Source organism: Colletotrichum destructivum, chromosome 8 (assembly GCF_034447905.1).
Source record: "Colletotrichum destructivum chromosome 8, complete sequence".
NCBI lineage: Eukaryota > Fungi > Ascomycota > Sordariomycetes > Glomerellales > Glomerellaceae > Colletotrichum > Colletotrichum destructivum.
The window spans coordinates 639,160-666,119 of NC_085903.1; the positions used below are offsets into that span (position 1 = coordinate 639,160).

General features: G+C 52.0%; 8 protein-coding genes across 8 annotated transcripts; 5 read left to right on the forward strand and 3 right to left on the reverse strand.

Annotated features, from left to right (window-relative positions):
• Positions 1–72: 72 nt before the first annotated feature.
• Positions 73–1,917, reverse strand: CDEST_12053 (Putative FAD-binding domain, FAD/NAD(P)-binding domain superfamily). The gene has a single exon (XM_062928209.1). It carries the CDS (start codon positions 1,735–1,737, stop codon positions 391–393), a length of 1,347 nt encoding a protein of 448 aa, XP_062784260.1. The 5' UTR covers positions 1,738–1,917; the 3' UTR covers positions 73–390.
• Positions 1,918–4,035: 2,118 nt separating this feature from the next.
• Positions 4,036–4,660, forward strand: CDEST_12054 (uncharacterized protein; the record flags this gene model as incomplete). Its single annotated transcript, XM_062928210.1, has 3 exons — positions 4,036–4,329; positions 4,376–4,471; positions 4,580–4,660. The coding sequence occupies 3 exons, from the start codon at positions 4,036–4,038 to the stop codon at positions 4,658–4,660; spliced, it is 471 nt and encodes a 156-aa protein (XP_062784261.1).
• Positions 4,661–5,376: 716 nt separating this feature from the next.
• On the forward strand, positions 5,377–6,829 carry CDEST_12055 (Putative FAD/NAD(P)-binding domain, FAD/NAD(P)-binding domain superfamily). Its single transcript, XM_062928211.1, has one exon. The coding sequence runs from the start codon at positions 5,431–5,433 to the stop codon at positions 6,685–6,687; it is 1,257 nt and encodes a 418-aa protein (XP_062784262.1). The 5' UTR covers positions 5,377–5,430; the 3' UTR covers positions 6,688–6,829.
• Positions 6,830–7,953: 1,124 nt separating this feature from the next.
• Positions 7,954–9,209, reverse strand: CDEST_12056 (Putative peptidase S8 propeptide/proteinase inhibitor I9; the record flags this gene model as incomplete). The annotated part of the gene is made up of 2 exons (XM_062928212.1): positions 7,954–8,847; positions 8,907–9,209. The coding sequence occupies 2 exons, from the start codon at positions 9,207–9,209 to the stop codon at positions 7,954–7,956; spliced, it is 1,197 nt and encodes a 398-aa protein (XP_062784263.1).
• A 6,134-nt stretch (positions 9,210–15,343) lies between these two features.
• Positions 15,344–17,411, reverse strand: CDEST_12057 (Putative zn(2)Cys(6) fungal-type DNA-binding domain, fungal transcription factor). Its single transcript, XM_062928213.1, has 4 exons — positions 17,245–17,411; positions 16,805–17,134; positions 16,463–16,740; positions 15,344–16,381 (listed from the first exon to the last, which is right to left on the reverse strand). The coding sequence occupies exons 1-4, from the start codon at positions 17,339–17,341 to the stop codon at positions 15,524–15,526; spliced, it is 1,563 nt and encodes a 520-aa protein (XP_062784264.1). The 5' UTR covers positions 17,342–17,411; the 3' UTR covers positions 15,344–15,523.
• Positions 17,412–17,692: 281 nt separating this feature from the next.
• Positions 17,693–19,285, forward strand: CDEST_12058 (Putative short-chain dehydrogenase/reductase SDR, NAD(P)-binding domain superfamily). The gene is made up of 5 exons (XM_062928214.1): positions 17,693–18,016; positions 18,082–18,240; positions 18,309–18,415; positions 18,505–18,821; positions 18,889–19,285. The coding sequence occupies exons 1-5, from the start codon at positions 17,975–17,977 to the stop codon at positions 19,077–19,079; spliced, it is 816 nt and encodes a 271-aa protein (XP_062784265.1). The 5' UTR covers positions 17,693–17,974; the 3' UTR covers positions 19,080–19,285.
• Positions 19,286–20,957: 1,672 nt separating this feature from the next.
• On the forward strand, positions 20,958–21,556 carry CDEST_12059 (uncharacterized protein). The gene is made up of 3 exons (XM_062928215.1): positions 20,958–21,042; positions 21,099–21,170; positions 21,289–21,556. Exons 1-3 carry the CDS (start codon positions 20,973–20,975, stop codon positions 21,354–21,356), a joined length of 210 nt encoding a protein of 69 aa, XP_062784266.1. The 5' UTR covers positions 20,958–20,972; the 3' UTR covers positions 21,357–21,556.
• A 564-nt stretch (positions 21,557–22,120) lies between these two features.
• CDEST_12060 (Putative amino acid transporter, transmembrane domain-containing protein) lies at positions 22,121–24,120 on the forward strand. The gene is made up of 4 exons (XM_062928216.1): positions 22,121–22,610; positions 22,667–23,100; positions 23,172–23,318; positions 23,393–24,120. The coding sequence occupies exons 1-4, from the start codon at positions 22,411–22,413 to the stop codon at positions 24,043–24,045; spliced, it is 1,434 nt and encodes a 477-aa protein (XP_062784267.1). The 5' UTR covers positions 22,121–22,410; the 3' UTR covers positions 24,046–24,120.
• Positions 24,121–26,960: the final 2,840 nt, after the last annotated feature.

Here is a 26,960-nt window from a genome sequence, read left to right on the forward strand (position 1 = left end):
AGCGCCCCTCTATATTGGATATCACTGGAACATCTCGTGACACAAGTCTTATGAATGGTTACCTAGTCGGCTTTTTGTGGTGTTTGAGTTGGCGGCAATATGCTCTTGATCTTCACAGTCCAATACCTGCCTCCTTCGTTTGAACTCGTCAAGTTGCTAATTATCTCTGGTTCTATCTGGAGAGAGTGGCGGTCTTGACGTGATGTAAAATCCTTACTCAGGCCATGTTACAATATGAAAAGTACCAGCAAGTATCTTACCCAACTCCGTTGCAATCGTCAGCTAACAGCTATTGGAAAACCCCCATTTGGCCACATCATGGTCATCCGCCAGTGCCTGTCTCCTATTTACTTTAACTCGGCGCCAAAAAAGCTGGAAAGCTGACACTATTCAAATCCAATCCTTCGGGCTTTTCAGCCGCAGTCTCTCACTGGCACCCTCCGTCTCCTTGGCCTTGGCGTTCACGCTCTCCATCTCGAACCCGGCCACCTTCTTGTACACCCTGCCGATGTCCTCAAGCTCGTCCTTCGGAACGACGTCGTACACATTCCGGAAGCCGTCCGGCGCCCTCTCCTCACACACCTGCAGCACGTGATCCGGCCCGTTCCCCCTGTTAGCGAAGATGATCTTGGCCGTGGCCGGCAATCTCTCGGCCTCGTACGCCTTCAGCACCCCTTCCACGTCGTCCGGGCTCTCACTGAGCAGCCTGACCAGCGTCTCCGCGTCGATAATGGCTTGCGACGCGCCGTTGGAGCCGATCGGGTACATGGCGTGCGCGGCGTCGCCAAGGAGTGTGAGCCGCCCGAAACTCCAACGCTCGACCGGATCCCGGTCGCTCATCGGGAACTCAAACACCTTGTCCGTCTTGTCGACGAGGTCCTTGACGTCGAGACCACCGCACCGCCACCCGCGGAACCGGCTTTCGAACACGGACTTGTCGACCGCCTTGGACCAGTCCGTCCGCGGGGGTGTCAGGTCCTCGTCGTCCTTGTCCCGGATGCGCAGCTCGGCGATCCAGTTCACGAGGCTCTTGCCGCCGTCCGCCGCCCGCTGGCTGATCGGGTACGCGATGAACTTTTGGTCGGCGTGGCCGGCCCACACCATGGACGCGCCGGTAAGGTACGGCGCGCGCTCGAGGCATCCGCGCCAGAGCATGCGGCCGGAGAAGCGCGGGGGGCCCTCGTCCGGGTATAGAATCCGCCGCGCGGTCGAGTTGATCCCATCGGCGGCGATGAGGATGTCGCCCGTCACGCTGGACTGCTCCGCCGGCGCGCCGTCCCGGCGTCGCGAGAACTCGGCCGTGATGCTCTTCGAGTCCTGGGAGAAGCCCGTTAGGGCGTGGTTCAGGTTGATCGCGTTCTCTCCCAGCCGCTCCTTGACGGCGCTCAGGAGGAGCATCTGGCACTCGCCGCGGTGGATGCTCAGTTGCGGAACTGCATAGCCGGCTTTGAGGCCCCTCGGCTCGCTGAGGATCGGGTGCCCGTGGCGGTTGTAGAAGTTCAACTCCTGGGTCTTGATGCCGGTTTTCTCGAGGGCCTCGAGCAAGCCGAGATTGCGGAGAATGAGCACGGCCGAAGGCTGGACGTTGATCCCGACACCGAGCGTGGTGAGTTGTGACGAGGCCTCGAAGAGGTGGATGTTCGTGAAACCGGCGGCGTGGAGGGACAGTGCCGTCGTCAGGCCACCGATGCCCGCTCCGGCTATGATAATCTTGGGTTGGGATTCCAGGAATGGCATTCTGCTGGCTAGGACCGGTGTGTATGAGTTGATCAAGTAGACGTAGGTTTGACCGGGGGTTGAAGGAGTCCGTCTTGGAGTTGCAACCCCCGAAGCAAGTCCGTGGATAGTGGTGTTTGTATGACTCAAAGACTCGAGAAGACCGTTAACTAACTACGCTGGTGTTCCGAAATTCGGAGGTTGTCAATGGATTGCCGACTTCAACTGCCGCATTCTGGGGCAGAAATCCACGAGATCCACTGTGGCCCAAGAAATATAAGTGAAGCCTCGCTTGGCGCTTGAAGAGCCACCCTCCGCTGTATTTTCTCTACACAAGAGCCACAATCCCCACGCCACTGCATTTCCAGGGTTTCCATAATAAAAAGACTACCGCACCGTATAATGCGAAGTTGAAATAAACTTGACAGTGCCTAGAGAAATCTTGCTCTACATGATGATTCAGCAAGAAGTGTTTCCAAACCAACTGCTTCTGTGCTAGAACCTGGTGTTACATTTGGGATCACTGACTTATTGAACATGAGTTTTCGACCCTGCGAACTCAAAAAGTGAACTTCTCTCGCAGATTTCGCTTGACGTCCTGGTCGGGAAACGTAGCTTCTTGACAATAAGGAGATATGCCGCAAGGAGTGCTCGTAGAGACTCCCGACCGTGCTATCTCACTGATTCCGATGACCACGATCAAAACTGGGAAGTGTCGTGACACCCCTGGGTGACACATTATACCTTGATCTACGCGAAAAAAACAGGTAGGTGACGGGTTTACCAGTTGCTTAGGATCCCGGACACTGAGGTTAGATACGAAGTCTACTTGCCTTTGACTTTTACTCACAGGCAATAACTATGTGCTGTGGATTCCGGCATCTACCGTACCCAGTTTGTCCAGTTTCTGGGGCATGAACACATGACGCAGTCGAAAGCTAACGACATGACAACCTGGATTTCAGTCGACCTCGTATTCGTGGTATATCGTCAACCGCGATTGAGTTGTGCAGCTGCGCCCGAAGTTACACCAGCTTCTGGCTCACCACACTCAAGGGGTGGAGTTGACCATTGCCGGCATCATTATCTGCTTTTCTGCACAAACTTCTTGCGTGCTCTAAAGGTCGTAGCTACCGGTATTTGCTGTGATATTAGCAGCAAGGTGTTTTTAAAGCATGCTGGTAGACTCTCTTACTTTTGTCTGTAACTCCATCGCTAGTCACAACAAAAGTCGCAGCAGACTGGACGGGCACAGATAGGCGAAGTGGTCCCTCGGAGTATTGTACAAGTGTATCATATAGCAAACAAGTTGGAGAAAGAGCATGAGCGTCATATTTCTCAGAAGACACTGCGCAAGTGTTCTGGCGATGGAATCGAAGTGTCATCGAGGCGACTCTGGTTGTAACCTTTAAATGACACTTTCGTAGAGATCCGTGCCGTTCGGAATGCCTTACAACGCTGAGGATTGGAAGAGTACGCAAGCTAGAGGTCGCAATTGGCTTAGAAACTGCATAAAACCACGGAATGAGAACAGCAAAAATCAAATTGCCAGACTATCTCTAGCCCTGCAATTCAATTGTTAGCGACAACAAGTTCAACACCTGCAACCGAAGAGAGCGGCTCTTCTCTTTGGGCAAACCTGACGAGCAGCAATTGAATGAAACCAACTACTGATACGAAATATAGACTGTAGCCAGAACGTCCCATAACAATGGTACAAATGGTTGAAATATTGGGAGAAAACCTGGAGTGGCGAGATTGATGGCAATACATGCGTTGGCGGGGGGGATGTGGCATTTCTGGTTGAAGCAAGCCGCCGCCGCCTCATCTTATTGTCGACCTATGACCCGAGACCCCGTGGATCTGGGGCTTGACCCCGAGACCTAGATGGTTGAGCGGATAATCGGACTTGCCCTTTGGCCAGGCCGCATGGGGGCTCTCAACATAGGAACTTGACTGGTAGGAAGGGAATTAAGCAGTGTGTTAATAAATAAGTTCCTCAACGGACGAGAAAGTAGAACGGTGCGCCGAGGTCCGATTTTGTTAGGATGTGCATCCCGACCAATACCCACCCACTTTTCCGCAATATGAGGGAGACGTCGTACTCTAAGGACGAGCTCGTCGCGGTGCTTACGTCCTACTATGAGTTCCTGACGCAGCTCTACCTACCTCTGAATGTTGTCAGATACCCCCCTGAGGGCGGCCGGGAACAAATTACGCCCTAAGTTCGTCAACTTGTTCTACCTTAGCAAGAATATCTCATGAAGCATATCCCCTACGTCAGCCGCACTAAATAGGAACCACTACGACAAGCCATGGATGGCCTATAAAAGTACAGCTGCTGTTGACCTTACTAGTAACGTTGTCCTAAGCCTTCCCGCCAAGTACGTTGATGAGTTTCTCTTTGAGCCTGAAGAGGGCAACATCTTAGAGATCCTGCTGCACGTCTTTGTCTACGCAACTGCTGCCTCTAGGCGCTGTAGGCATTACATCTCCATCAACACAGAGCGCGGCACGATCGTCCTTGCGGACGCGCAAACCGGTTCTAATCCAACCAGAGTATCGGAGCCTGCGAGTCTTAAAATACTGCCTTCCTGCTGCTCGTCTCTCTCAGTCAGTCACCAGTGTCCAAATGCGCAACTAATCTTGCGATGCATAGGACGCCCCGGATAAAAGTGCCTGGCGTATGTTTCAGATCTATACGTTCCATAAGGTTGTTTCCATGGCCAAAGATAAGTTCTGGAAGTTTGAGGTGGTTCGTGCATTTCCATTTGGTTGAAATACTTTTATGCCGACCATAAGACAGACTGTCTTGAGCAGAAAACAGGTACATCATACTACCCCGGATTCTCGCTAGACGTAGTTATATCGAGATGAGGGCGTCTTCACGGAACGACACGATAGGGAGAGGTGCGTGAACAGACTAGACGAGTATCAGGAGTAGAAAGATAAAATTAATCGGGAGCGTCAGGGAGGGGAAGAACTTAAAGTCAGAGTCATCTAGGGCCGTCGAGCCAAAGACAAATACGTCGCATCGACAGCATGGATGATGAAGCGCTTAATGAACGAATCGCTAAGCGAGCGGCCGCTAAAAACAGTCTTTATGGTCGAAGTGATACCCCGTATCATTATCACGGCACGTCTCCAGCCCAGTCTGTGCCGGCCAGAACACTCTTCGTCTCTTGCATACCCCGACCCTTTGGAGTCGGGCATCTGCCAATCACAGATTCCGGTACGAAACCTCGCCAAGTCTTGATGCTGCTTTCCCCGCAACTTCAACCTTTCAATCTGCAAGCCCTCCCGGCATCTCCCCCGAAAAGTTGGTTTCTCAGCGAACCCTTCTCGTTGTGCCGGACCAATCTAGCCGTCCAAGGTGGATCCGAGTGGAACACGGAGATGTCCCGGCATTTGCGTAGGTTCGGACTAGGCAGAGCTCACCCAGTCACATTTCTCCGAACCAGAGCTGTCAACCCTCCGAGCTCCCCGTCCCCCGGTCTCAGAGCGAGTCGATGACGTTCCATGTCCGAGAAACACACGAAACCGTACTTGGGGGAGCAATTTCTAGTTGCCGATTGAGGAGGCGTGACGTAAGGTTGATATGTTCGTTTCCAGTAAGGCCTGGGATTGAGGAGAAGCATAAGTAGTCGATAAGATGTCTGGCGCCGCGAGAAAAGATAGACCTACAATGCTAGGATTGCAACATCAGGCAGAAACATGTCGAAACCAGTTCTCGTCATCATCGGCACCGGATGGGGCGGCTTCACCCTCACCCAGAAAGTATCGTTGGAGAAGTACGACGTGAAGGTCATCTCGCCAATCCGGACGATTCAGTACACCCCGTTACTCGCCAGCGCCGCCTGCGGGCTCTTCAACTTCCGCCTGGCGGAGGAGCCGGTGCGGAGGAAGCACAGGACGGACCAAGACTACTACAAGGCCATCGCCGAGGACATCGACTTTGAGAAGCGCATTGTGCGTTGCAAGACCGATGCCCCGACCGCCAACGAGGATCCGACCTACTTCGAAGTCCGATACGACAAGATCTGCATTGCGCCGGGATGCGAGACCCAGGACTTTGGCACGCCGGGAGCCAAGGAGCACGCCCTCTTCTTGAAGACGACCAACGACGCGCGCCTCATTCAGCAGCGGATCCTCCAGATGCTGGACAAGGCCTCGCTGCCGACGACGAGCGAGCAGGACCAGCGGGACTACCTCAACATCCGGATCGTCGGCGGCGGCGCCATCGGCATTGAGGCGGCCGCCGAGCTGTGGGACCTCTGGTTCGAAGACATGCGCTTCCTGTTCCCGCACCTGGACGGCAAGCTGAATATCACCATCCACGACGTCGCGCCCAAGATCCTCTCGACGTTCGACGCCAGCCTGAGCGAGTATGCGACGAGCTCGCTGGAGGGGAAGCACGTGAAGCTCATGACGGGGTCCAACATCCAGAGGGTTGAGGCCGACGCGATCTTCACCAAGGAGGACGGCCGCCTGCCGTACGGGCTGCTCATCTGGGCCACCGGAAACAAGGTGAGCCCGCTGGTCGACAGGTTATCAGTGAAGAAACCCGAGAGCGGGTTACCCCGTATCCTCACGGACAGGTACCTCCGGGTCCTGCGCCCCGACGGGAGCCCGATGGATGGCGTCTACGCACTGGGGGACGCCGCTGATATCGAAGGGGAATCCCTGCCGACGCTGGCGGAGGTGGCGCTGCAGAAGGGCGAGTACCTCACTGTCGTCCTGAACTCGGACGGCAAACCTGCGCCGTTCAACTACAAGCAGCGGGCCCTGCTGGCGTACTTGGGCCGTCGCGATGGCATCATCGGCGGCCGCAAAGAGTGGACCGGCGTAAGCGCCTGGCTGGCCTGGCGGTCGGGGAGCTTGGGGTGGACGAGGAGTTGGAGGCGAAAGATCATGATTTCGATCAGCTGGCTCTTCATCTGGATTGCCGGGAGAGATATTGCGAGGCCCTAAGTTGGTGCAGTTGAGGCGGTTCTCAGTGGTCGCGTTTTGCGCCCTGGTTGCATGTAATTACCAAGAATGGACACGGCTGGAGCGATTGGCAAGCGATAGTGTCGGGTTTTGATTGGCAACTTCACCAGACTTCAGGACTGCTATCTTTTTTTTTTTTTTTTACTCTTCTATGATTTCGTGCTGTTTGCAAAAAACCAAAGACGCTTGAAGGGTGTGCCTTTGAGCGTGTTTGAGCGGATGGCATTTGAGACTGTAGATTCAACCAAGGAGTGAGAGTCTTGTTTCGTATATTTAATGTTGGACTGATCCACATCAAGGTCATTGCTGCTGTGCTCAGTTCCTTGGAGCTACTACGGCTTTGCACAGTTCCACGCATTTATAATAAATCCATGATCATCAACAAGGGATATTTCTGGAAATCTGGACCAGGAGAGTTCTGAATGTCACGGGAGCAGGTCTAGAAATGGATCAATGTAGCGTTCAGCGTGAGGTCAGCTTAAAACTCCTTGATGTAGACTAGACCACTGCAAACGAAAGAAATCCCTGCTTAATTATGACCCAGTGGAGGCTCTAGCCAAGCGAAGAAAACGCGACAGAAACTCCTAAAGTGAAGCACGTAAGTTGTGTGTTGAAGGTTCGGTTTGTTTTCAACTTTACAATTCTTCGGGTCGCTCTCCAACTTCATTAACAGACACCAACCAACCACCAAAAAGACCGAAGTGTGCATCTCCACTCTTCGGCCAAAAGAGGCGAGAAACCCCGTGGCAGATCAGAATACGAGATGGAGGCTTGGGGGCCGCCAAGCGTTGTGATCCCCGGCAATGCAGGCAGGCGGATGCGAATGCAACTCTGCGAAGTAGCTACTAAGACCGCCAAGCAAAAACGATCTCCATACCCCCATGTTGGTCCTCAACTTCACATCAATAACAGCGATGAGCGAGAAAAAAGAGGTTCATGATGCATCAAGTTTATTTTGTCCTATAGAATGTACCCTCTTCGTAGTAAATAAATGGCAGAAAATCTCATAATAGGGGAATGCCAGGGTTTCGGTCCCGAGGCAGCGAAGGCTTATAAACAACTCTCTCATTCCGTCGTAAGGGGGGGAGGAGGCTCGCTCACTCGCCCGGGATAAGGGGGCTCCCAACTCCCCTCATATGAACAGTGGGCAAGTAGCGTCTTGGGCCGGCAAGTGACAGAACGTCTCCCAATCCCCTGCCTGCCCATTTTCTTTCCTTAGTCGCTTGACAGCTTATCAAACAGGCTCGCTTACGCACCGGCGCCGTTGTAGGCGATGAGGTTGGGGCTGCTGTTGAGGGTGCCGGTGATCTTGTTGGGCGTGGCGAGGGCCTTGAGGCGGGCGACGATGAGGGCGGGCGTGGCCAGGCCCTCAACGGACTGAAGGTAGTTGACGAGGCCGGCGACGTGGGGGGAAGCCATGGAGGTACCGGAGATGGTGTTGGTGGCGGTGGTGGAACCGATCCAGGTGGACAGGATGGAGCTGCCGGGGGCGAAGATGTCGAGAACGGGGCCGTAGTTGGAGTAGGAGGCGATGGCCCAAGTACTGGTAATGGCGCCGACGGTGATGGCGTTGGCCGCGCTGGCAGGGGACACGTTCGCGGCGTTCTGGGCCTCGTTGCCGGCGGCGACGACGGTGGTGACACCGGAGGTGTAGGCCGAGTTGATGGCCGTCGTCCAGGCGGACGAGACAGGGCCGCCGAGGGACATGTTGATGACGGACTTGGAGGCGCGGCCCTTGCTGGTGATGTCGTTGACGGCCCAGTTGTAGCCGGCAAGAATGACCGAGGTGGAGGCCGAGTTGCCGACGAAGACCTTGACGGAGATGAGGGACGTCAGCTTGGCGACGCCGTACGTCGTCGAGCCGATGGTGCCGGCGACGTGAGTGCCGTGGCCGAGGGTGTCGGTGTGAGCACCACCGGCGGCGTTGTAGCCGAGCGAAGCGCGGCCGCCGAAGTTGGTGTGGGCCGTGTTGATGCCCGAGTCGACGACGTAGGCGTAGGTGCCAGAGCCGGCGCGGTCGTCGTAGACGTACTGCGTAGACCCGGAGGTGCGGTGGGAGATGGTTCCCAGACCCCAGGGGGCGCCGGACTGGGTCACGATGGCGGACAGAGTCCAGATCTGGTCGCGCTCAACGCTGGCAACCTGTTCACATGAGGTCAGGAGGGTTGGTCAAGAGATCTTGGGAGGGCGAGGCTTCATACATCGGGAGAGCTCTTGATGAGCTGGATGGTGGCATCGTCGAACTTGCCAGAGTATGCGCGGAAGCCGCCAAAGGAGTAAGTACGCTCAGTCCCGGTGAACTGGCGCTTGTCGAGGCTGAGGGCCTGGACGCCAGTGAGCCAGCTCAGGTGGGAAGTGAGGCTCGTGAGGCTGAGGTTGTCCTTGAGGGTGATGATGTAGCTGTTGTCCGCAGCAGTCTGGACTGTAGTCTCGGTCTGGGGGGTGGGAGCGGCCATGGTGCAGGCCGCGGCCGCGAGCATGGCAAAGTGTTTGAAGCCGACCATTGTGCCTGACTAGTGAACCGAGGAGCAGGGAGTTGGGATTGTGTGAAGAGGAGGAGTGGTGAGGTGAGTGAAGAGAGAAAGAGACAGGATTTATCGCAGGATATCCAGGAACGTTATATATCTTTTTCCCGATTCTCACCATCGACCTTGACGAGGTTTGAGCATGGTTCTTCCCCACGACCTGGACGTGGCTGGATCGTCCAGGTCCTCGGTGCTGTCTTTGTCGCCGCTCGCAGACAGAGTTCAGGGGCGTTCTTTGAGAGCTAGTACGTACACGATCTCGGCTTAGGTCCAGGTGCCAGCCACAACCGCGGACTCGGTACAAAGCCAGAAGAATCTCAATGGCGGCAAACAAAACCTGTTACATCCTTCCAACGGGCAGAGTGAGTGGTTGCGATAGCTGTAACATTGGACAAGACAGGTCCGTCCTGATAAGCCGATGCGGAAAGGGGAAGGAGAGTACCAATTGCGCCATGTGGCGACATAAACCGGCCATATTGAAAGCTCGTGCAACTCAGTCGAAAAGAGGAAGTTGATTAACAACGAACGTTGGTGACGCGGCGAGATGCGCGAGGTGGGAGGGATGCTAGGTCGGCTTGGCAATGCAACGAGGCTATCTGAGGGCCACGAAGCAGCCCTCGAAGATTGGTGCAGAAGAGGAATCTTGCTGGCGTCTGGGGGCGTGGTCGCCACAGTCTGGGTGGTGAACCAATGATACACAAGAGGATTTTTCGGTTCAAAAGATATGCGTCCAGCGGGGTGAGATTTGACCACACAGACAGGGCCTTCGCTGGACCAGGTGCAGTTGGAACGGAGATCTTGCGGCGCAATCATCGGTAGTTGGACGGCGGCATTGGCAAAATGTCACCCCCGGGTGAGACATAGGAACCAAATGTTTACAAAGCCAAATCGACCCGACAAGACAAGATGGAAAAACCACGGTCGACCCGTTGAGCATCGGGCAGTTGCCTCGACATCCAGCACATGTTACCATCCTTTGTGTGCCAGGCTGGTTCAAGCATGATATGATGCCCTAATGAATTTCCGCCGTGCATTCGGAGCCCCTGTCGGAAAACATGATGAGTGAATGTCCAAATTCTTTTCGAAGGCCAGAACCTAGACGAGAAGTAGCTGGTGACGCTGCTTCGAACAGTAGGTGTGGTGGTTTTTGGGTTAACAATGACGGGCTTCCTACCTATTGGGAGCTATCTGAGCCCCTGCTAGATATCAGTCAGTACGGTGCCTCTGCCATAACCCATGTCCAACAACATCCGGCTTCCCTAGTTCAACGGGACTAGCGACTTGGAGGCGGTAGACTAGGATATAGCGGCTGTGGTCCGCCGGGGGAGGGGAGGGGTTAATCCTTGCGCATGAAAGCGATGTAACCCCAGTTGAGATATCTCGCCTTCCGCTTTTGGACGCAGGCCGCGGAGGGTGACAGTCAGCGATCTATGTAGGATGGCATACGTTTATGGGTTTGGGGGCTAAACCGAAAGTGCGACTACCAATGAGCCACCCCGGCCGTTCCATGATGAGAAATGCGCAGAGGATGGCGAATCAGTCGCCATGGCAGCTGTGAAGTGTACGAAGCGCCGCGATGTCACCCCTGCTACTAAGGTGTGTCCATCTGTTAACCTGTCGTAGGTCTATAGCTATGGGGGACTCAAGAGCGGCAGGCCAGCCGCAGGCGGTAGCTTGCAGCTCACAACCTATTGGCCGATGTTGTTGTTTGTGGGATCCAGATGCCCCGCACAAACGGCGTTGCTGTTGTTTCTTGCCTGATGATGCAAGCAGGGGGCCAGTAGTAATATGGCGATGCGAAGGGAGGAAAGGTGCCGTTCTGGTCTGGGAGCTTGTGTCTAAGCATGTGGGGCCAGTCAAAGGCGGCAGCGCCAGGGCTCCTCGGCGATTCAGACCAAGACCAGACGACCAGAGTTCCTGAACGATGAAGCGCACAGCGGAGGCTGCAGCCTCTTTCGTCATCCCAACAATCTTTTTCTCTCGAGTTTCAAACCACACAAATTGGACTGGCTAGACAGGATCTATCGGCAGCCGCTGGCCGGCGATGGCTTGAAGACACTAAAGTTGAGGGCTGAACCAGAACAGTATCGTGGACGCAAGTTGGGCGAAGAAGCGAACATGCTAAACTCTCACGGACTTAGTAAATGGGTGGCGCTGAGGGAACCTTTTGGTTCCTGACCAACATCCCAGGCTAGCACCTGTCTTGTACGTAGTCAGCATCAGCAGCCCCCCCCCCCCCCCCCCCCCCGCCCTTCTTTGTTCAGTGGGTCGGAGAACAGAACGAGGTCGGCCGAGACATGCGTGTTGAGATCTCTTCGCGTTCTGGTTCTCTTGGTCTTGGACCCGAAAGCGAAAAACACCCCCGGTCTGTAGATTCGTCCAAGATGTTCCTTTCTGTGGATTCCTTTGGCACTCGAGTTGGTAATTGAGGTGCTCATGGCAAGGAAGGATGATTATCTTGTCCACCTAGTCAATCACATGCTGGGAGTATGGCAGTACGTACCGTCCGGTGTCCACTCGGCCGGGCGGGCCCTACCGGATTTCCCGTCGGAAAGTGGGCAGTATCCGTCCGGAAGGTGCACCATGTGGTCTGAGCGTGATGAGAAAGCGCCAGTAACGTGATAAGGTAGTGGGTCCCTTCCCCTCCAGCAAAGCTGACAAGAGCAGGGATCCCTGCAAACGAAGCTTGCTCTGCTATGGAACTCAATCTAGACCACTACCAGCCCAGCCCAGCCCAAGGCCCAATCTGCTTCATTCTCCGCCTTTTGCTGTTGTGATCTCTCTCTCTCTCTCTTTACGCTACTCTCCATACTGTCATTCTGCTTTGGTTGCTTTGATATCCCCCGGATAGCCTCTCATCACCCCGGGCCCAGGCTTTAGTGCCCAGCCCACCATTCTAGCCTCCTTCCAGAACCGACTCTCACTGCAGGCGCCCAACCACGCAGTTGAGACATGGTGAATGAGACAAGGAAGAGAGGGGAAGACGCCACATCTCATCTGGAGGACGCAAAAAGACTTAGCGGAAGCCTCTCCATCTCAGCCCCGGTCAACCCCGCCGCAAAGAATCGGCATCCTTGGACCTTGGAAGGGCCGCATCGATGCCGAGAACCCAGCTTGGCGTGGGGTGACCGCTGACTGGGTCAATATACCTGCGCTTCTCTTCATCGTGGTGCATGCATCCCTGCCCAATATTTCCCCTTCAATATCTCAAATGATGCTCAACGCTTCCTGTCTCCTCCCGGAATCTCTGTCGGCCAATGTCTCGGATGGACTACACAAGTTGTTGGCCTTCCTGTTGCAGTCTTTGGACACATCGCCTAGCAGGCCTCGAAAGCAGCGCCAGCACCTTTTTCGGGATAGCAATGTCACATAAACTCAGCTTAGTTATGCTTGCCGTTGCAGAGGTTCCAACGGCTTGAGCTTGCGTCAGTTATCCATCGGATGTCGCCCTGTTGACAGACGTGCCACGACATCGCCGCTTTCCTAAAGAAGGAGGTGGTCGTCAGGGCGAGGCTCGGACCCGGACAATCCAAGGCTGAAATTGGGCGCTCCTGACCTTCTGGAAACGGCCTGCAGCCGATTCGCATTCATCACGCTTTCCTCTGCCGTCCGTGATGGCGGCATGCTTTGCGTAGTCTGGCCTGGACCTCGCTCACCCGATACGCTCGTCGAATCCATCCAGGAACGGCCGGCATTCAATCGTCCCGCCAATGCTTGGCCTCCGACTCTGTCAAGGATCTTCAGCTCTTATGTCTCGCCGTTGCAACATACTTTTGCCAAGATTGGCTGTTCAGGGGGGGCTGGATTGTTCACAACCCACTTTCCCCTCGAGACACTCAGCTAGTCATGTTGCATTGAAACGTCCAGAACCAGATAGATACGCTGGTGCTATTCGACTCATTCTGTTGTTCATTTAAGCGGGCCACTTATCGGGCTAATCTAAGCCCACTACCACATCATATCGTCCGCTAGTTGCAGATGGCGCTATTTTCTGTAGATGAGCGTCTCTGGAAGATGGACAATTATCGTCTCAAGCCTATCGAGTCGTGCGACTACAGCTAAAGATATTGCATAGACAAATTGGATCCACCATATGAACAATACCCCGACTCAAGATCCGCTCGAGTCCCTCTGTCCATCCGACGCATTTCCCCGGGCCGATGTTGAGTGACACCGTGAGAGGGTAACAAGAAAGACGCTCCGAGGGCGTCCCGCCAATACAAGTTGCGCTACATGTCTCATAGGAGCCCAAAGTGGTGACACATCATCTGCTTCATCCATTTGTATAAATGTAGAATCATCCCACATTTGATTGACGAGGATCAATTGTATGACATCTGCGTTGATATATCGTCACCAAAGGTATCAATACAGAGAGCCCCCTCGTCATCTTTCAAACTAATTGCGTTACTTCAGCGAGCCATTTGCAATATGACCAATGTTATCCACCTGCCACTTCTGACTGTGACACTCTCTGAACTCTCGGGACTTTCCTGTGTTGCATCCGTCAGACTCGCTTGCGACAACCCCCTTGGAAAAAAGCTCCCCTATACACCAACGTCCCCGGGCCACTCAATTTGAAGCTGCCCGTTTCCCTGTTCTTGCTGCTCGTCGCGAGCTTCTCCGTGATCATAGAATTGGCGGCCGTGGCGAGCGTCCCCATAGCGGTAAATTACGCTTCTCCTGGCTAATCCGTAGCCGATGCATTCGGAGCACGGGTCTTGGCTGGTCAAGACACCTTCAACCCACGCGTGGTCGGTGTGTTCTCTTGGGCACTCGATCCCTCGGTTCCTGGCCGCTTGACACCTTTCGAACCGGCTGAATAGCCCAACGCGGCTGCATGAGTACTCGCCGACTATGTAAGATATCTGGCACATGATCAGGGTGTCCAGGAAAAGATTTAGAACGGTTGCGTATCAGGTCTGATTTTGTTAAAACGGATGGATGCCTGGCGTAAGATGGTGGTGGAATGAAATAATTAATCAAATATTCCCAAAAGCCTGTGCGTTACAAAACCTTCAATTCCATGGCAGAAAATGAATTCGAAGTCACCCTTTTATACAAGATTCGAGACCGAGACCTGTCCGTGGTTCAGAGACTCCCTGGGCCGGGCGTCTATTCACTACCTGCCCTGACGATTTTTAATCGCAGTAACTTATGTTACATTGCTCGAAGTTTATTGTAGATGGTACCAAAATGGCGTGGTTGACCTGTGATTAGAATATAAGTCAGAATCATCAAGTCCACCTTCTAGCAACGTGCTACGACGCTAGTCATTTGGCTGCCTGGGCCTCGTTCCACCTTTCCAACATCCAAGAAGATAAATGTTTTCCATAACGTACAACTATTCAAGGCTTCTGACACCATTTTTTTGGACCAGTCAATACGTCAGTCAACTTAATGTTAGCTGATGTATCAATTTTGCTGCCGCAGAGTTTTCATGTAGCAGTGATAATAGCAACAGTCAGTTGGCTGTAGCAGATCCAAATAGTCTGAATCCTCCTCTTATCGAGCTAGAGAGGTTCAACTGATGCAGCCCCGCTAGCGAGGATAATGGTGTTCGATATTCGCTGTTGCCAAAGGCAACCATCCACACAAACCAATAGATTTATATATTAGATTATGTCAGGTCTGGGAAATGAACATGTAACATCCTGGGTGGTGTGTATTTATAACCAAGATTTAAATACTTTCAATCCTTTACGGTGACTTACAATAGGAAAGTCTGCCTCACACTAGCGTTCATCAACCTGTGCATAGGAAAGTGCACGTAATGGAGGGAGGCCAGTCATATGACCAATTCACTGGGAAACTGGCGTAGAGGTAAAAATCTCTAACCGGTTCCTGTTATTCTAATTCCAACCAGCCTTATTTAGAATGTTTGTTCCATTCACTTGAACGCACACTGAAACATGGCTTAGTGAAGCTTACCTATTTTCCTTTGGACCATCTCGACTGATGAGCTTTCTGGCCAGGGATTGTCATGGTTTGACAAAGATATTCAGTCTTCTTGAATTTAGACCCAGAACGGGAGAACCGGCTGGTCTTGGAATGGGTGTCACGTCAATATCCGCTTTGAGCACTCAGCAAGCACAAACGAAACAGGCCCAGCGGTAGTAAATGCAGCAGTGGATTGAAGTAGGTAAACCTACATTGAAGATGGACTGGACTAGATCAGGCTTAACGATAGTTTAATTCGAATAATCCTCGAATTCCTAATCAGGCGTTCAGTATAGCCCTCACAACAACCCTCCAGGCCTATTTATATGGGCTGGTATATCTTTCGCCCACTTTCAACCAAAATGCGGAAGCAGGCTGCTAGCCGAGAAAACGACCGACAGTTTTTCCATGTAGTCAGGCTCCACATTATCCTCTGCATGCAGATCGTCCTGCGTCCACAGGGCATGCAGCAATATCCTGATGTAATGGAGCTCTCGGTCCGGGGGTGTGTTCTCTGTGCTGGATACCAGGTCCAGAACGCGAAGCCTGTCGACGTCGGTCCGCGCCTCGCAGCCGAGAATGAGTAGGGGCAGCGGACGCTCGCAAGGGCTCATTTGTTGCATGAGGGACAAGCTTCTGTCCACCAGAAGATAAAGTTCGGACGGCCTGATCAGATCCGAATTCGTAGCGCGGCTTAAGTACACAAGCGTCGAGGCTCGGAAGACCTCTGCCTTCGTGGCGGCGCGTTGTATTCTGGGGTCCGATGGCGTTGGTACCTCTAGATCCCTGGCTCGTCTTTTTAGTTGCGCAATTTTGCCCTTGTATTCCTCTGTGTGACTTGCGGGATCTGTCGACAGAAGAACCTCGGCAGCTACTTCTGATAGAAGATGGAGGGGCTCAAACATCTGTTGGTGCTCCATAGGCCTTTGCCATTGGATTATTTTAGTGGCGGTATACCACCAGTCTCCGTCTTCCGGTAGGTATGAAATTGATTTATTTGGGCATACGGGGCGACCCGGCACCACCATGTCTGGACATCTCCAGTGCCGCAGGCTGAAACGCGCCATCACTTCGTGATAGTAAGCCCATTCCAACATGATGGGCCCCTCGGCGACTCTGGCAAACATCTCCAATGAGACGCCTTCGATTACTTGCCATGCAGAGTACAGGTAACAAAGCCAGTGATTTGAGGAAGACGAGCTTCTCTGAGTCTACAGATAGAAGTTAGTACGGTGCCTGAGTCTAAGTTTCCCCTGTTTAATAGCGTCTTCAACATGGAGCACAAAACGAACCTCGAACATGCAGAGAACCATTCCTGCTGCTACATGCTGAACGGCGCTTTGCGACTGGATCCCTCCCGCCGCTGAGGCTGACAGAGCGTGGATGGCAGATAGCTTCAGTTCTTCTGCCCTCAACCCTGGCCCGTAGCGGTACTGGGACGAAACCGCCATTAAAGCGCGTCGTAACGCAACGCTAGCATCAGAGCCGTCCAGAGAGGCGAGCCGGAGCAGAGTCTGCCCAAGCGGTTGATTACTGAAGCTTGATAGCTTGAAAGCTATCTTCTGCTCAACTACATGATGACTATATCAGCTTTTTGGCAAATCGACACCTAGACTCGTCAAAGGCGGGCATACAAAATTGGAAAAGGTCCCGTTCTGTTGCGGAGAGCCCGGATACTGACCACGATAGCGAGTATCGCAAAACCGGGAGAGCCCCATGCGGGGAAGCTAGGTGGTGATGTATTTCGATATCCCATGCCGTTGCGTTGATCATGTGGAAAGAGCCCGAGGAAAAGCCATTTCCGCGACCGTTTTTCGTCAGTGACTGATTCTGGCTGATGATCAGGCGTTTCCGGTCGTCGTCCCTGGGCCAGGAGAGACGGAGCCCGTAGCCCTGGCAGGCCCGGTTCGACCGGACGCAACTGGAGCATTGCGGATACCGGCGGTCGCAGCTGATTTTACGATCTACGATGGGTGAGTGAAGCCAAATCAGTGCATCCATTGTCTCTCGCCACTGAAGAGCAGGGGGGATATGACGGCGGGGCGGGGTGCCCATGTTCGTTCGATGTGCGTACCTATGCAAGTTCCGCATCGTTTCTTCTTCAAGACTGGGGCTGTGTCCCGCCTGGCACCCTGATTCTTCATCGTGCCTCCCATGTTACTTGGTGGCATTAACTATTGCCAGCCGGTCATGCAATATGGCTTCTGTTCACGATATCATCTCGCAGAAAGTTGCTCATCGCGATATGACTAAGGTGCTTTGATTTCTAAGCGACGTGCGTTATGCATGTCATCTTTCAGGGCGAGTGCGCTAGGTAGGATTCGGCATGAGAAGATTTAGTTGCAACTTTTTGCGAGATGCCAACCCCAATGGATTCACGAAAGTAGCCAATCATGTTGCAAGACCATCAGCCCGCATCGAGATGGTCTCGGAGCTCTCACCTGTGCAATGGCATCTTTTTGCGAAGACTGTCATGCATGACGGGGTCTCGCTTAGGTAGCCACATTGAACACGCTGGTCTCAAGCAACTTTTTTGCGACATCCTCTGTGAGGTTCCAAAAGATTAACAATCAGAACTACCAAAAGTACGTTGACCAAAGACCATTGCGTCGTGGACATGTGGACGGAAGACGAATGCCAAATGTGTATTTAATACACAAGTCTCTCAAGCCGAACAAGTCAACAACCATCACTCGAGACGGTCGCCATCAACGAAAACATTCATTGCAGAAATTCGTTTTAGCTGAACGCAGAAACCTTCCTTTTCAAACAACCCAATCGAAAACCATTGCAAGACTTTAAACATGCCTTCTTACCTCGTAACTGGGGTGAACCGTGGCATTGGTGTATGTGTCTACAGACTGCTTCTCTACGTCGTCTAGGAGCGAAGTGCTGACAGTCACCCTAACAGTGGGCGTTCCTCCGTAACATCTCGGATGACCCCAACAACACCATCATCGGCACCGTCCGCGACAAGGCATCCGCCGAGAAGAAAATCGCCGACGAGCTTGGGGGCCGATCCAACATTCACATTGTCGAGGTCGAATTGACAAGCTACGAGAGCATCCAGGTGTGTGATTCATCATTGCCACCACGACTGGCTTCGGCAAGAAGAAAAGCCTAACTCAGCTGTCACAGAAATCCGTCGATGTTGTGTCGCAGATCACCGGCGGCAAGCTCGACTACATCATCGCTAATGCAGCCTACGTCTCAGACTGGAAGGCATTCGAGCCCATTGGAAAACTGTGCGAGCCTCCCAGTAGTCTATCACTCACAGCATGTCATGTGAGATACTTCAGTTAGTCAGCATCTGCTAACAAGCCAAATAATACAGGGGAGACCACCCCAAAGAGCTCGAGGACGACCTCCTGCAGGCCTTCAAGGTCAACGTCGTCGGAAACGTCCACCTCTTCAACCTTTATATCCCGCTTGTCCTCCAGAGCGACGTCAAGAAGGTCATCACCATCAGCTCAGGCATGGCGGACATCGACCTGATCAATCAATACCGGCTCTACAACTTGACCCCCTACTCCATCAGCAAGGGAGCCGTGAACATCGCCGTCAGCAAGTTCCACGCCCAGTACGCCGCGGACGGGGTGCTGTTCATGGGCATCTGTCCCGGGATAGTCGAAACGGGGCACAACAGCTACTGTGAGTTCACGCATTCGAAAGAAATACCCCTCCCCTCCTAAGTGGACTTGACTGACACCCTGTACAGTAGTGCAGCCAGACCAGCTGGAGGGTGCTCAGAAGGTAGCTGCGATTTTCAACGAGTATGCGCCCGGTGCAGTCTCCCGGGCTCCGGAGGACTCCGTCAAGGACGTTATGAAGGTCATCTACGAATCCAGTCTCGAGAACGGTCGTGGAGGTGCCTACATTTCTCACCTGGGCTCCAAGAGATGGCTGTGAACTGTGGAGCAGGGGATATAACGCGGACCCGCGAGACGGGAGTGTTCGCACCCAAAGTCATCTCTCCATGCTGATCTGCCTTCAAACTCGAGACAGCTACTATTGTGCTTGTGTTCTTGATCTCGGCGGCTTAGAAGGCCAAGGTTGCGCGTGGCACTTCTTGTCGAAGTTGACCTGTATGTAGAGATGCCGTCAGCAATCCAGACCAAAATTTCGTTTGCTTTTTAGAACTGCCCCTTGCCACGCCCACTGGCCTTCAACAATGTTTTGTTTAATCATCACATGTACTTGGCATTGTTGAATTGAATTAAAGATTTTTGGTGCTCAGTCCATACATCAAACAGCAGAATCCGCCGGAGTTTGAGCTTGTCTAGAAAGAGAAGTCCTTTTGCTTAAACTCGGTGTATCACACCTAACCTCCAGCGCTTTCTAATTGAGAACCTCCATTTAGAAAGATATTCCTTCACGGTCACTATTTCTTCTCTACGAGTAAGACTGTGTAGGAAGTAAATTAGGTATGTCAGAATCATGATGCTTTAGGTACTGATGTTAGACAAGGCAATTGTCAGAGTCTTGCTTAGAACAAAGCGTTTTGCTACGAGGAAATTTCTTTTAGTTTTAAGGTCGGTCACTTCGCACGCCCCACTAAATACCTATCTGCTAATTATCTGGACTAATTAACGTGGTCGCGATGAGCCAATTCATGACTGCGGTCTCGCCTTATCCTTGACAAGGACCGTGGGCTCGCAGTACTGGTCACTGTCTAAGCTATCGGTACCTGACGAATCGTCTTGAACATCTTCCAGAAAGAGCATTGTTAACATGAATTATCACAGGCTGGCAACTGAAGGAGAGAAACAGTGACGAGGGGCAGTGTGCGTGATGCTCGATATCGTGATAATACTCTTGGGCTTGTTGTTGCAGTTTTTTCGCAGGCGAGCCTTCTGGTCGCCGTCGAAGATGGAACTGGTGAGCCTCCTTTAGCTCGGGACTTAATACAGTCTCGCGCTGGATTAAACTACGGTGTTCAGGGCCGGATCACCCCCGAGCCTCCCAAGGTCGCGGGCTCGGTTCCAACAAGCTCAACGAACTGACAGTTCCGTACGGAGGCCTCGGAAGCATCGGAAGCATCAGAATCCAGAGAAGACGTCACGGCAGTAATTGGAGCAAAGGTGTATCTTCCTGTGGGTCTGGCTCCGCTGACAATAAGTTGCTAAGCGAAGTCTAACCAACTTCGAAACTTGGCTGTAGAATCCAAAAGCCAAGGTTTCCAATCTTAAGACTGCAAACGATTGCGTCTACCCTAGTCGTCCTGTGAGACCTTCAGCGGGACCGCATTGGTAACGTACGTTTGTCTACCCTAGTCGTAGCCTGTGCGTTCTTGCGTTCGACTCGGCGTTTGGCGCAATCTAAGAATTGTTTCAAAACTTCACAACAAGCAGACATCGGCATTCTAGTCACCGAGAACACAACAAAAACCAGAACGCAGAGATATCCTACAGTATTTCATAGAATTCAACTAAAAACAAATGAACCACCAGACTTCGTAGAGTGTCACGGTCTCAGTGGAATGAGCTGTAAACAGGGGGCATGAATCAGTGTCTACCTGCTATTGTGTGATTGCCTGACAATTCCAATGCCACATTCAATTCAACCAAACACAAAATAAATTACAAAACTTTGCAGAGTCTCACTGCCTCAATGGAGTGAGCTGGAAACAGGGGGTATGAATCAGTGTACACCCTGCTATTTTGTGATCACCCGACAAGTTCAGTGCGACATTCAATTTCACAAATTTGGGACTGCTTCCACAGTTGCATATATAAATAAATGTGTCGTCTCGGTCCAGATGCTTTATTTCTATCCTCTCAAGTCAAACTAACACACTTAACAATGGTCTCTCTTTCTCAACTTCTGTCATGGGCAACGCTTGTTGCAGTAGCTCTCGCTGTTGGCCAAAACGGTACACCGCATCTTTTCCATCTCAGATAAACCAGACGCTAATTCTTAAACGCATAGGCGAATGCCGCACCATAAGCGACTGTGACAGTGGTTGCATTGGGAACTCGAAGAGGTACCTTTACTGTCAAAGTAAGCCGAATCTTTCCCTAGTCGCTCTTGCCGCTATCTTTCCTTTTGGGAGATCAAAGCGGCTGTTTTGAGTTCAAAAGGAGACGTTTGGTTGGCTAGCTTGCTAACATATATTCAGCGGATAAGACTTCGACAACTGGCTTTAGATGTTTGCTTGGCAGCGCTACAAACCCGGGATGTGGTTGAGTTAGACGGTTTCTCAATAGCATTTTATAATAGTTGGATAAGTGCTGAAGTGTTATAAGATTTAGGCTGCAGCTACATGCGAAAGAGTTATTTCAGGTGCCACGTGCTATGGAAACTTGATCTTGGCGCTGCAGAGATCTTAGAAACTAATGTACCACCGTACTTGGTAAGCGTAGTCCTTGAAGCTACTGGAACTCTAAAGTTGAATGGTACCGTGAAGCAGAACTCCTTCATCAGCTACTTTGGGTGACACAGGCCACACCCAGATGTCACGTGACCGCTCTCTTGAATATTTCAAACTAAACCTTTGCGTGAGATAGATTTTAGAAAACTTAACCACTGTTCATTCTCCTTTTCCTTTTCCTAGACGTATGGTTCTCATCACAAATAGCCATAAGACACCTCACGCCACTGCACGAAGAAGAGAAAAGCTGGGGAGCGAAACCTTTTGACTAACGACTTGCAACCGCTGATGGTCCCGGAAAAGGGGGCCGGAAAGGACCCGGGCGGGCCCAAAAGTGGATTAAAAGACGTAACAACAACTGCTGAGTTTTCGCCCGCCCGTTCCCCGGCGTCCCAAATTCCAAGCGGAGGTTCCGGATCCAGTAATACCTCTCCTCGTCAACCGTGTCAGGATAACTGGTGCCGACACTGATTTGAGGATCAGGTGGCGCGGAAGAGACCGCGGGGAGTGAGTCAAACATGGTAGGGTGAAGAGATGTGGGGGATGGAGGAGAGAGATTGCGAGCATCGTTCCTTTAAATCTTTCTTCCCTTGAACATCTGCCGAAAGACAACACCTGTCCATCAACACAAGAGTCCGGGGAACCCCTCAAAAGTTAAACGCCTGCATGTCACAGCCGCTTTCTCCACCAAGCCAACCTGCATCTCATGTTGTCACTGTCACCCTGTTAAGTTTGTTGTCGTCGAAGTAAGCCGCTCCACCGAGCGCAGACGGTTCCACCCCTGAGCCGTGAGAGAGAGTTGTGATACCAAGGGCAACGGCAGTTTCCATCGATCTTCAAACCGCAGATCATCATCCAGCAAATCTCATCATGGGCAACGAGGCTGAGGCCGAGACCATGAGGGCGCCCGTTGACCCCGAGCGTCAGGACGTACCTGTTTACCCGCCCGGGCCTAAGGGCCGCGTCCACAACCAGGACCCCAACGTACCCCCGGCGTTTTCGACTCACAACGGCGGCATCGTCGAGAAGGAAGAAGGCGAGCTGATCAACTTCAAGACTCTACACTGGCTGTGAGTCTTTCAACACGTTACAAACGCCATCGGGGACACGCTGACCGCGACAACAGACAAGGAGGAATCGTGCTTGTCGCAGAGACAGTCTCCCTCGGAATCCTCTCCCTCCCCTCCGTCCTCGCCACCGTCGGCCTCGTCCCCGGCATCATCCTTATTTGCGTCATCAGTGCACTCGCCACCTACTCCGGCCTCGTCCTCGCCGAGTTCCGGAAGCAGTACCCCTTCGTCCAGAACTTCGGCGATGCGGTTGAGCTTATTGGGCAGCCGATCGGCATGGGTGGCCTGTTCCGCGAGTTCTTCGGCTGGGCGCAGACGGTCGTCCAAGTCTTCCTCATGGGTGGGCACATCCTCATGTGGACCATCTGCATGAACACTCTCACCAACAGCTCGACCTGCACAGTCGTCTGGGCGGCGGTTGGCATGTTGGTGTTCTGGGTGTTCAACGTGCCAAGAACGCTGAAGTGGACGAGTTGGATGTCGGCGACTTGTAAGTCTTTCCCTTTTGTGCAGTTATCAGTCGTATTGCATTCCGAGCGGCTGCTGACCTTCTCTCCCAAGCCTGCGTTTCCATCGTCGTAGCCGTCCTCATCACGGTCATCGACGTTGCCATTGAGAAGCCTATCGGGAGTGGTTCTATCGACGTTTTTAAATCCCTTGGCTTCTCCCCTGCATTTCTGGCCGTGACCAACATTGCCGGTGCTTTTGGTAAGTGATCTATTAGGGGAAAAAGAGACCAAGCCATCTCTTCGTTTTGCCTGACGCTTTACTCATTATTTCAGCGAGTCACTCCATCTTCTTCAGCGTCATCGCCGAGTTTAAAAACCCGGACGACTGGCCAAAGGCGCTCGCGTTCCTGCAGATCACGGATACGACGCTCTACATCATCGCCGCAGTTATCATCTACGTCTACGTTGGGCCCGATGTGCCCTCCCCAGCGCTCTCTGCAGCTGGGAGCGCTACCATCCGCAAGGCTATCTGGGGCGTGGCAATCCCCACGATCGCTATTGCGGCCGTGATCTACGCGCACGTCGCGTCGCAGTACGTCTTCACGCGCATCTTCGGCAACACCAAGCATGTCGTGAGGCGGACCAGGATCTCGACCATCGCTTGGCTGCTGATCACGCTGGGCATCTGGGGCCTCGGCATGGTGATTTCCGAGTCCATCCCTGTCTTCAACAATTTGCTGGGCCTCGTCTCCGCGGCGTTCGCCAGCTGGTTCTCGTTTGGGCTGCCGGGGATTTTCTGGCTATGGATGCACAAGGGTAACTGGTTCAGCAGCTGGCAGCAGAAGTGCCGGTTCGCGGCTACCTCGCTGCTCCTACTTGTAGGCATCGTGCTTTGTGTCCTGGGGCTCTGGGTTTCTATCGAGGCGATAGCCAAAGGGGGCTCGGGTACAAAGCCGTGGACCTGCGCCAGTAATGCTGCAGAATAAAACCTGTATTATATGATCATGGGGCTTAGGTGCCTCCCTTCTCTTAATTTCATAGAATGTTCCTGTCGTTCAAACCTACCTGAATGGTTGAGAACACCTGGGAGACCCTGTCTTGACCACGGAGCGTTCGAGTATGTCATCTTGAATGTTATGAACCTGTGAGACTTATAGCCTATGTAGTCAAAAGTTTGCGCATGTGTCAGAAGTATCCTTCATCCGCATTGTTCCAGCTATGTAGGCATTTTGGGAAAAAGTCATGCTGGACCACAAGGATTTGGCTGACATACTAGTTGGCTTCATCCCGTCAGAAATAACTTTCATGTATCCTAATGACCACTAGCCCCTTGTTGAGTACACAGCTAACCACTGTGTGCTCTATAACTTGATCAATCAGTAAGACTCCCACAGTACATGTTCGGTTGCTGGTTAGAATAGATGTACAGCATGTTGGAGCTTATCTATATGTCTTAGCTAGTAGTCAATATAGATTAATCTAACCAAGGCCTGTATAGTCGCCAGTTAATGTCTCTAGAGGCGTCATTTTCACTGATAAAGGTTTGAGCATAGTTAAAATTGCACAGGGATAGATGCAAGCTGGTAGCGATTCTATAGCGGCCGCTGTTCCTCTAGAGAGATGTAATTCGTTACTCCCACCTACTTCCTCAGTTATTCATCGGGGGGTTTTGGGCGTCAATGCCATAGTTTTCAGTGCCGCTTTCAATATCATCGCTGCCACAATGCCCATTGCGGCCGTCGCCACTAACGTCACATACCCACTTTCCGACCACCCCCCCATTCCGACCACCCAAAAAAGAGGGCATTCCTACCAACACCAGTATGTTTAATTAACTATTAACTGCACCTAGATGCCACCACAATACAGCTTTCAGCTTCACTGGGTAAATCAGACTTGCTGGATCTATCTGTAATATCCTCTTTTTCGCTAGCCTCAATTTGGGCCTTCTGGATGTCCTTGATGTTGGCGAACTTGGTGTTTGGATCCAGCTGGACTGCCCTCCTTTTTCTTACTGCAGTATTGGCAACCTGGGCCTGCAGAAGCTCCAGCTTGTGCTGGGCAGCTGCTAACTGATAAGCCTGCTTACTAAAGCCTTTTTTTACCTTCCTAAATAGGAGGCGTTGAGTAGAAGCGTGATTTTCTAGCTCTGTGAATAGCTTTAGTTGGCTAGCTAGATCCTTTATCTTCTTTGGCGTTGACTATGCTACTGCAGACGACGCAGATACCTATCCTTTAGCTTCTTTACTTCCAGCCTGCCCTTAGCTGCCCTTAGACTGCCCTTTGCAGGCCTGATCTGATGGCTTTGGTGTTGATAGGAGCAGCAATAGGCTTATAAGGGGTTTAGCCACAGAGACAGGCTATAGGCTAGTATATTTCTAACTACTTTAGATGTTCTGCATTGTTAAGCCTACTAGACAAGCCTTCTAATAACAGCCTATAAAGTTTCTCTTGCCTACAATAGTAGAATCATTCCACTAACTAAGGTATTTAAGCTCCTTCCTATAGGCTGCCTTTACAGGGCTAAAGACTGACTGGTTAAGTGGCTGAAGGATATGGGAGGTGTGTGGAGGTAAGAATAACAAGTGGATGTTATTAATATAGCAGAGCTACATAAATTTAGTTGTTGTATGACTCCTATGGCTATTAGCAACCAGCAGTCTAGCCTCCTCCTTGCCCTGAGGGAGGGTCTGAGGGATGAAGACCTTCTGCAGCTATTTAACTGCAGTGTTGTCTGTAGTCTATCTATTTTCTGTTGCAGTGAACTGCCATCCTTTATAAGGGCTAAGATCTAGAGGAAACTACTGCTGCTGGACTGTCTTGCCCTTATATATAATGAGGGGATTTAGGGCATAGCCTATGGCAGAGATGCATTTGATGATAGACACCTATGCCCTTAATCTAGGCTGTTTCTTGCGGACAGACTTTGTCTTAGCTATTCCTAGCACCAGCCTATTAGATCCCTGGCCCTTAAGGATACTAGTCTTATTTATGTTATATCTGTTGGCTGGTTTGATGCCCTTGATCTCTGGTATGGCGAGGAGTTTGAATTAGTCCCTGATGACCTTAGTAGATGCTTTATTAACACGTCTAGAGTCAACAGGGCGACTTCTCTGGACCTTGATTGATGGGTTTCTTCTTTTGAATCCTTGGATCTATTGCTTTCCTAGAGGATCTGTATCCCCTATGGCATGAAGGATCCTTTCTGCGAATACCTTCACTTGCTGATGGGTTGGAGCAAGCCTAAGGGCATGCTGGATTTGCACCCATTCAGCAAGCTTAGCCTCCTGATTAATAGAGAGCCTCTGGTAGTCTGCAAAGGCAATATCCCTTGGTTGGGTGCTATGCAGACGGTTTTGGAGGGTAGTCTTTGGGATGCTATACTTAATGGATGCCTTCCTTAGACTTATACCCTTTCCTACAGCCTTAATAGCCTGATTGATCTTATATTTGGTATACTGCCCTATTGGGGTTAGAATAAAGCGTATGCAAAAAATGAGGTGATTTGGATGAGTGGTGAAAATGTTGTGATAGTTAGAAGTAGGAGGAGGTGGGAGGTTGGATGTGGCGGTGAGGCATTTTTGGGTGGTCGGAATGGGGGGGTGGTCGGAAAGTGGGTATGTGACGTTATTGTTTAATGTCAATGAGTCAGCTACAGTTCCTCGCCTCGTCCGATTTACCACAGACTGGCGTCACCCCATTAAAGTGAAGTAAGTCATGCACGTCAGTAATGGCAGCAGAGTCAAAATCTTTTGCGGCAACGCGTTTTAGGATCTGCCAGGAGCGGTACATTTGTTAACATCAGCTCTCCTCCCCAGTCTTGCGCCTTACAAGTAACATGGACGCCTATCTGGACTATTGTTAGAGTCTGATTGCATAATTGTACGTCCTTAGCACGCTG

What these genes read in the sequence shown, in the direction of transcription:
- CDEST_12055 (XM_062928211.1), top strand. Translation starts at nt 5,431, where the DNA reads ATGTCGAAACCAGTTCTCGTCATCATCGGCACCGGATGGGGCGGCTTC.
- CDEST_12059 (XM_062928215.1), top strand. Translation starts at nt 20,973, where the DNA reads ATGGTCTCTCTTTCTCAACTTCTGTCATGGGCAACGCTTGTTGCAGTA. An exon ending in TCTCGCTGTTGGCCAAAACG is followed by an intron (nt 21,043 to 21,098) that starts GTACACCGCATC and finishes TTAAACGCATAG; the next exon opens with GCGAATGCCGCACCATAAGC. An exon ending in GAGGTACCTTTACTGTCAAA is followed by an intron (nt 21,171 to 21,288) that starts GTAAGCCGAATC and finishes ACATATATTCAG; the next exon opens with CGGATAAGACTTCGACAACT.
- CDEST_12058 (XM_062928214.1), top strand. Translation starts at nt 17,975, where the DNA reads ATGCCTTCTTACCTCGTAACTGGGGTGAACCGTGGCATTGGT. An exon ending in GGGTGAACCGTGGCATTGGT is followed by an intron (nt 18,017 to 18,081) that starts GTATGTGTCTAC and finishes TCACCCTAACAG; the next exon opens with TGGGCGTTCCTCCGTAACAT. An exon ending in CAAGCTACGAGAGCATCCAG is followed by an intron (nt 18,241 to 18,308) that starts GTGTGTGATTCA and finishes CAGCTGTCACAG; the next exon opens with AAATCCGTCGATGTTGTGTC.
- CDEST_12053 (XM_062928209.1), bottom strand. Translation starts at nt 1,737, where the DNA reads ATGCCATTCCTGGAATCCCAACCCAAGATTATCATAGCCGGAGCGGGC.
- CDEST_12060 (XM_062928216.1), top strand. Translation starts at nt 22,411, where the DNA reads ATGGGCAACGAGGCTGAGGCCGAGACCATGAGGGCGCCCGTTGACCCC. An exon ending in TTCAAGACTCTACACTGGCT is followed by an intron (nt 22,611 to 22,666) that starts GTGAGTCTTTCA and finishes CCGCGACAACAG; the next exon opens with ACAAGGAGGAATCGTGCTTG. An exon ending in GAGTTGGATGTCGGCGACTT is followed by an intron (nt 23,101 to 23,171) that starts GTAAGTCTTTCC and finishes TTCTCTCCCAAG; the next exon opens with CCTGCGTTTCCATCGTCGTA.
- CDEST_12057 (XM_062928213.1), bottom strand. Translation starts at nt 17,341, where the DNA reads ATGCCACCAAGTAACATGGGAGGCACGATGAAGAATCAGGGTGCCAGG. An exon ending in ACGATGCGGAACTTGCATAG is followed by an intron (nt 17,135 to 17,244) that starts GTACGCACATCG and finishes CACCCATCGTAG; the next exon opens with ATCGTAAAATCAGCTGCGAC. An exon ending in TGGTTCTCTGCATGTTCGAG is followed by an intron (nt 16,382 to 16,462) that starts GTTCGTTTTGTG and finishes TTCTATCTGTAG; the next exon opens with ACTCAGAGAAGCTCGTCTTC.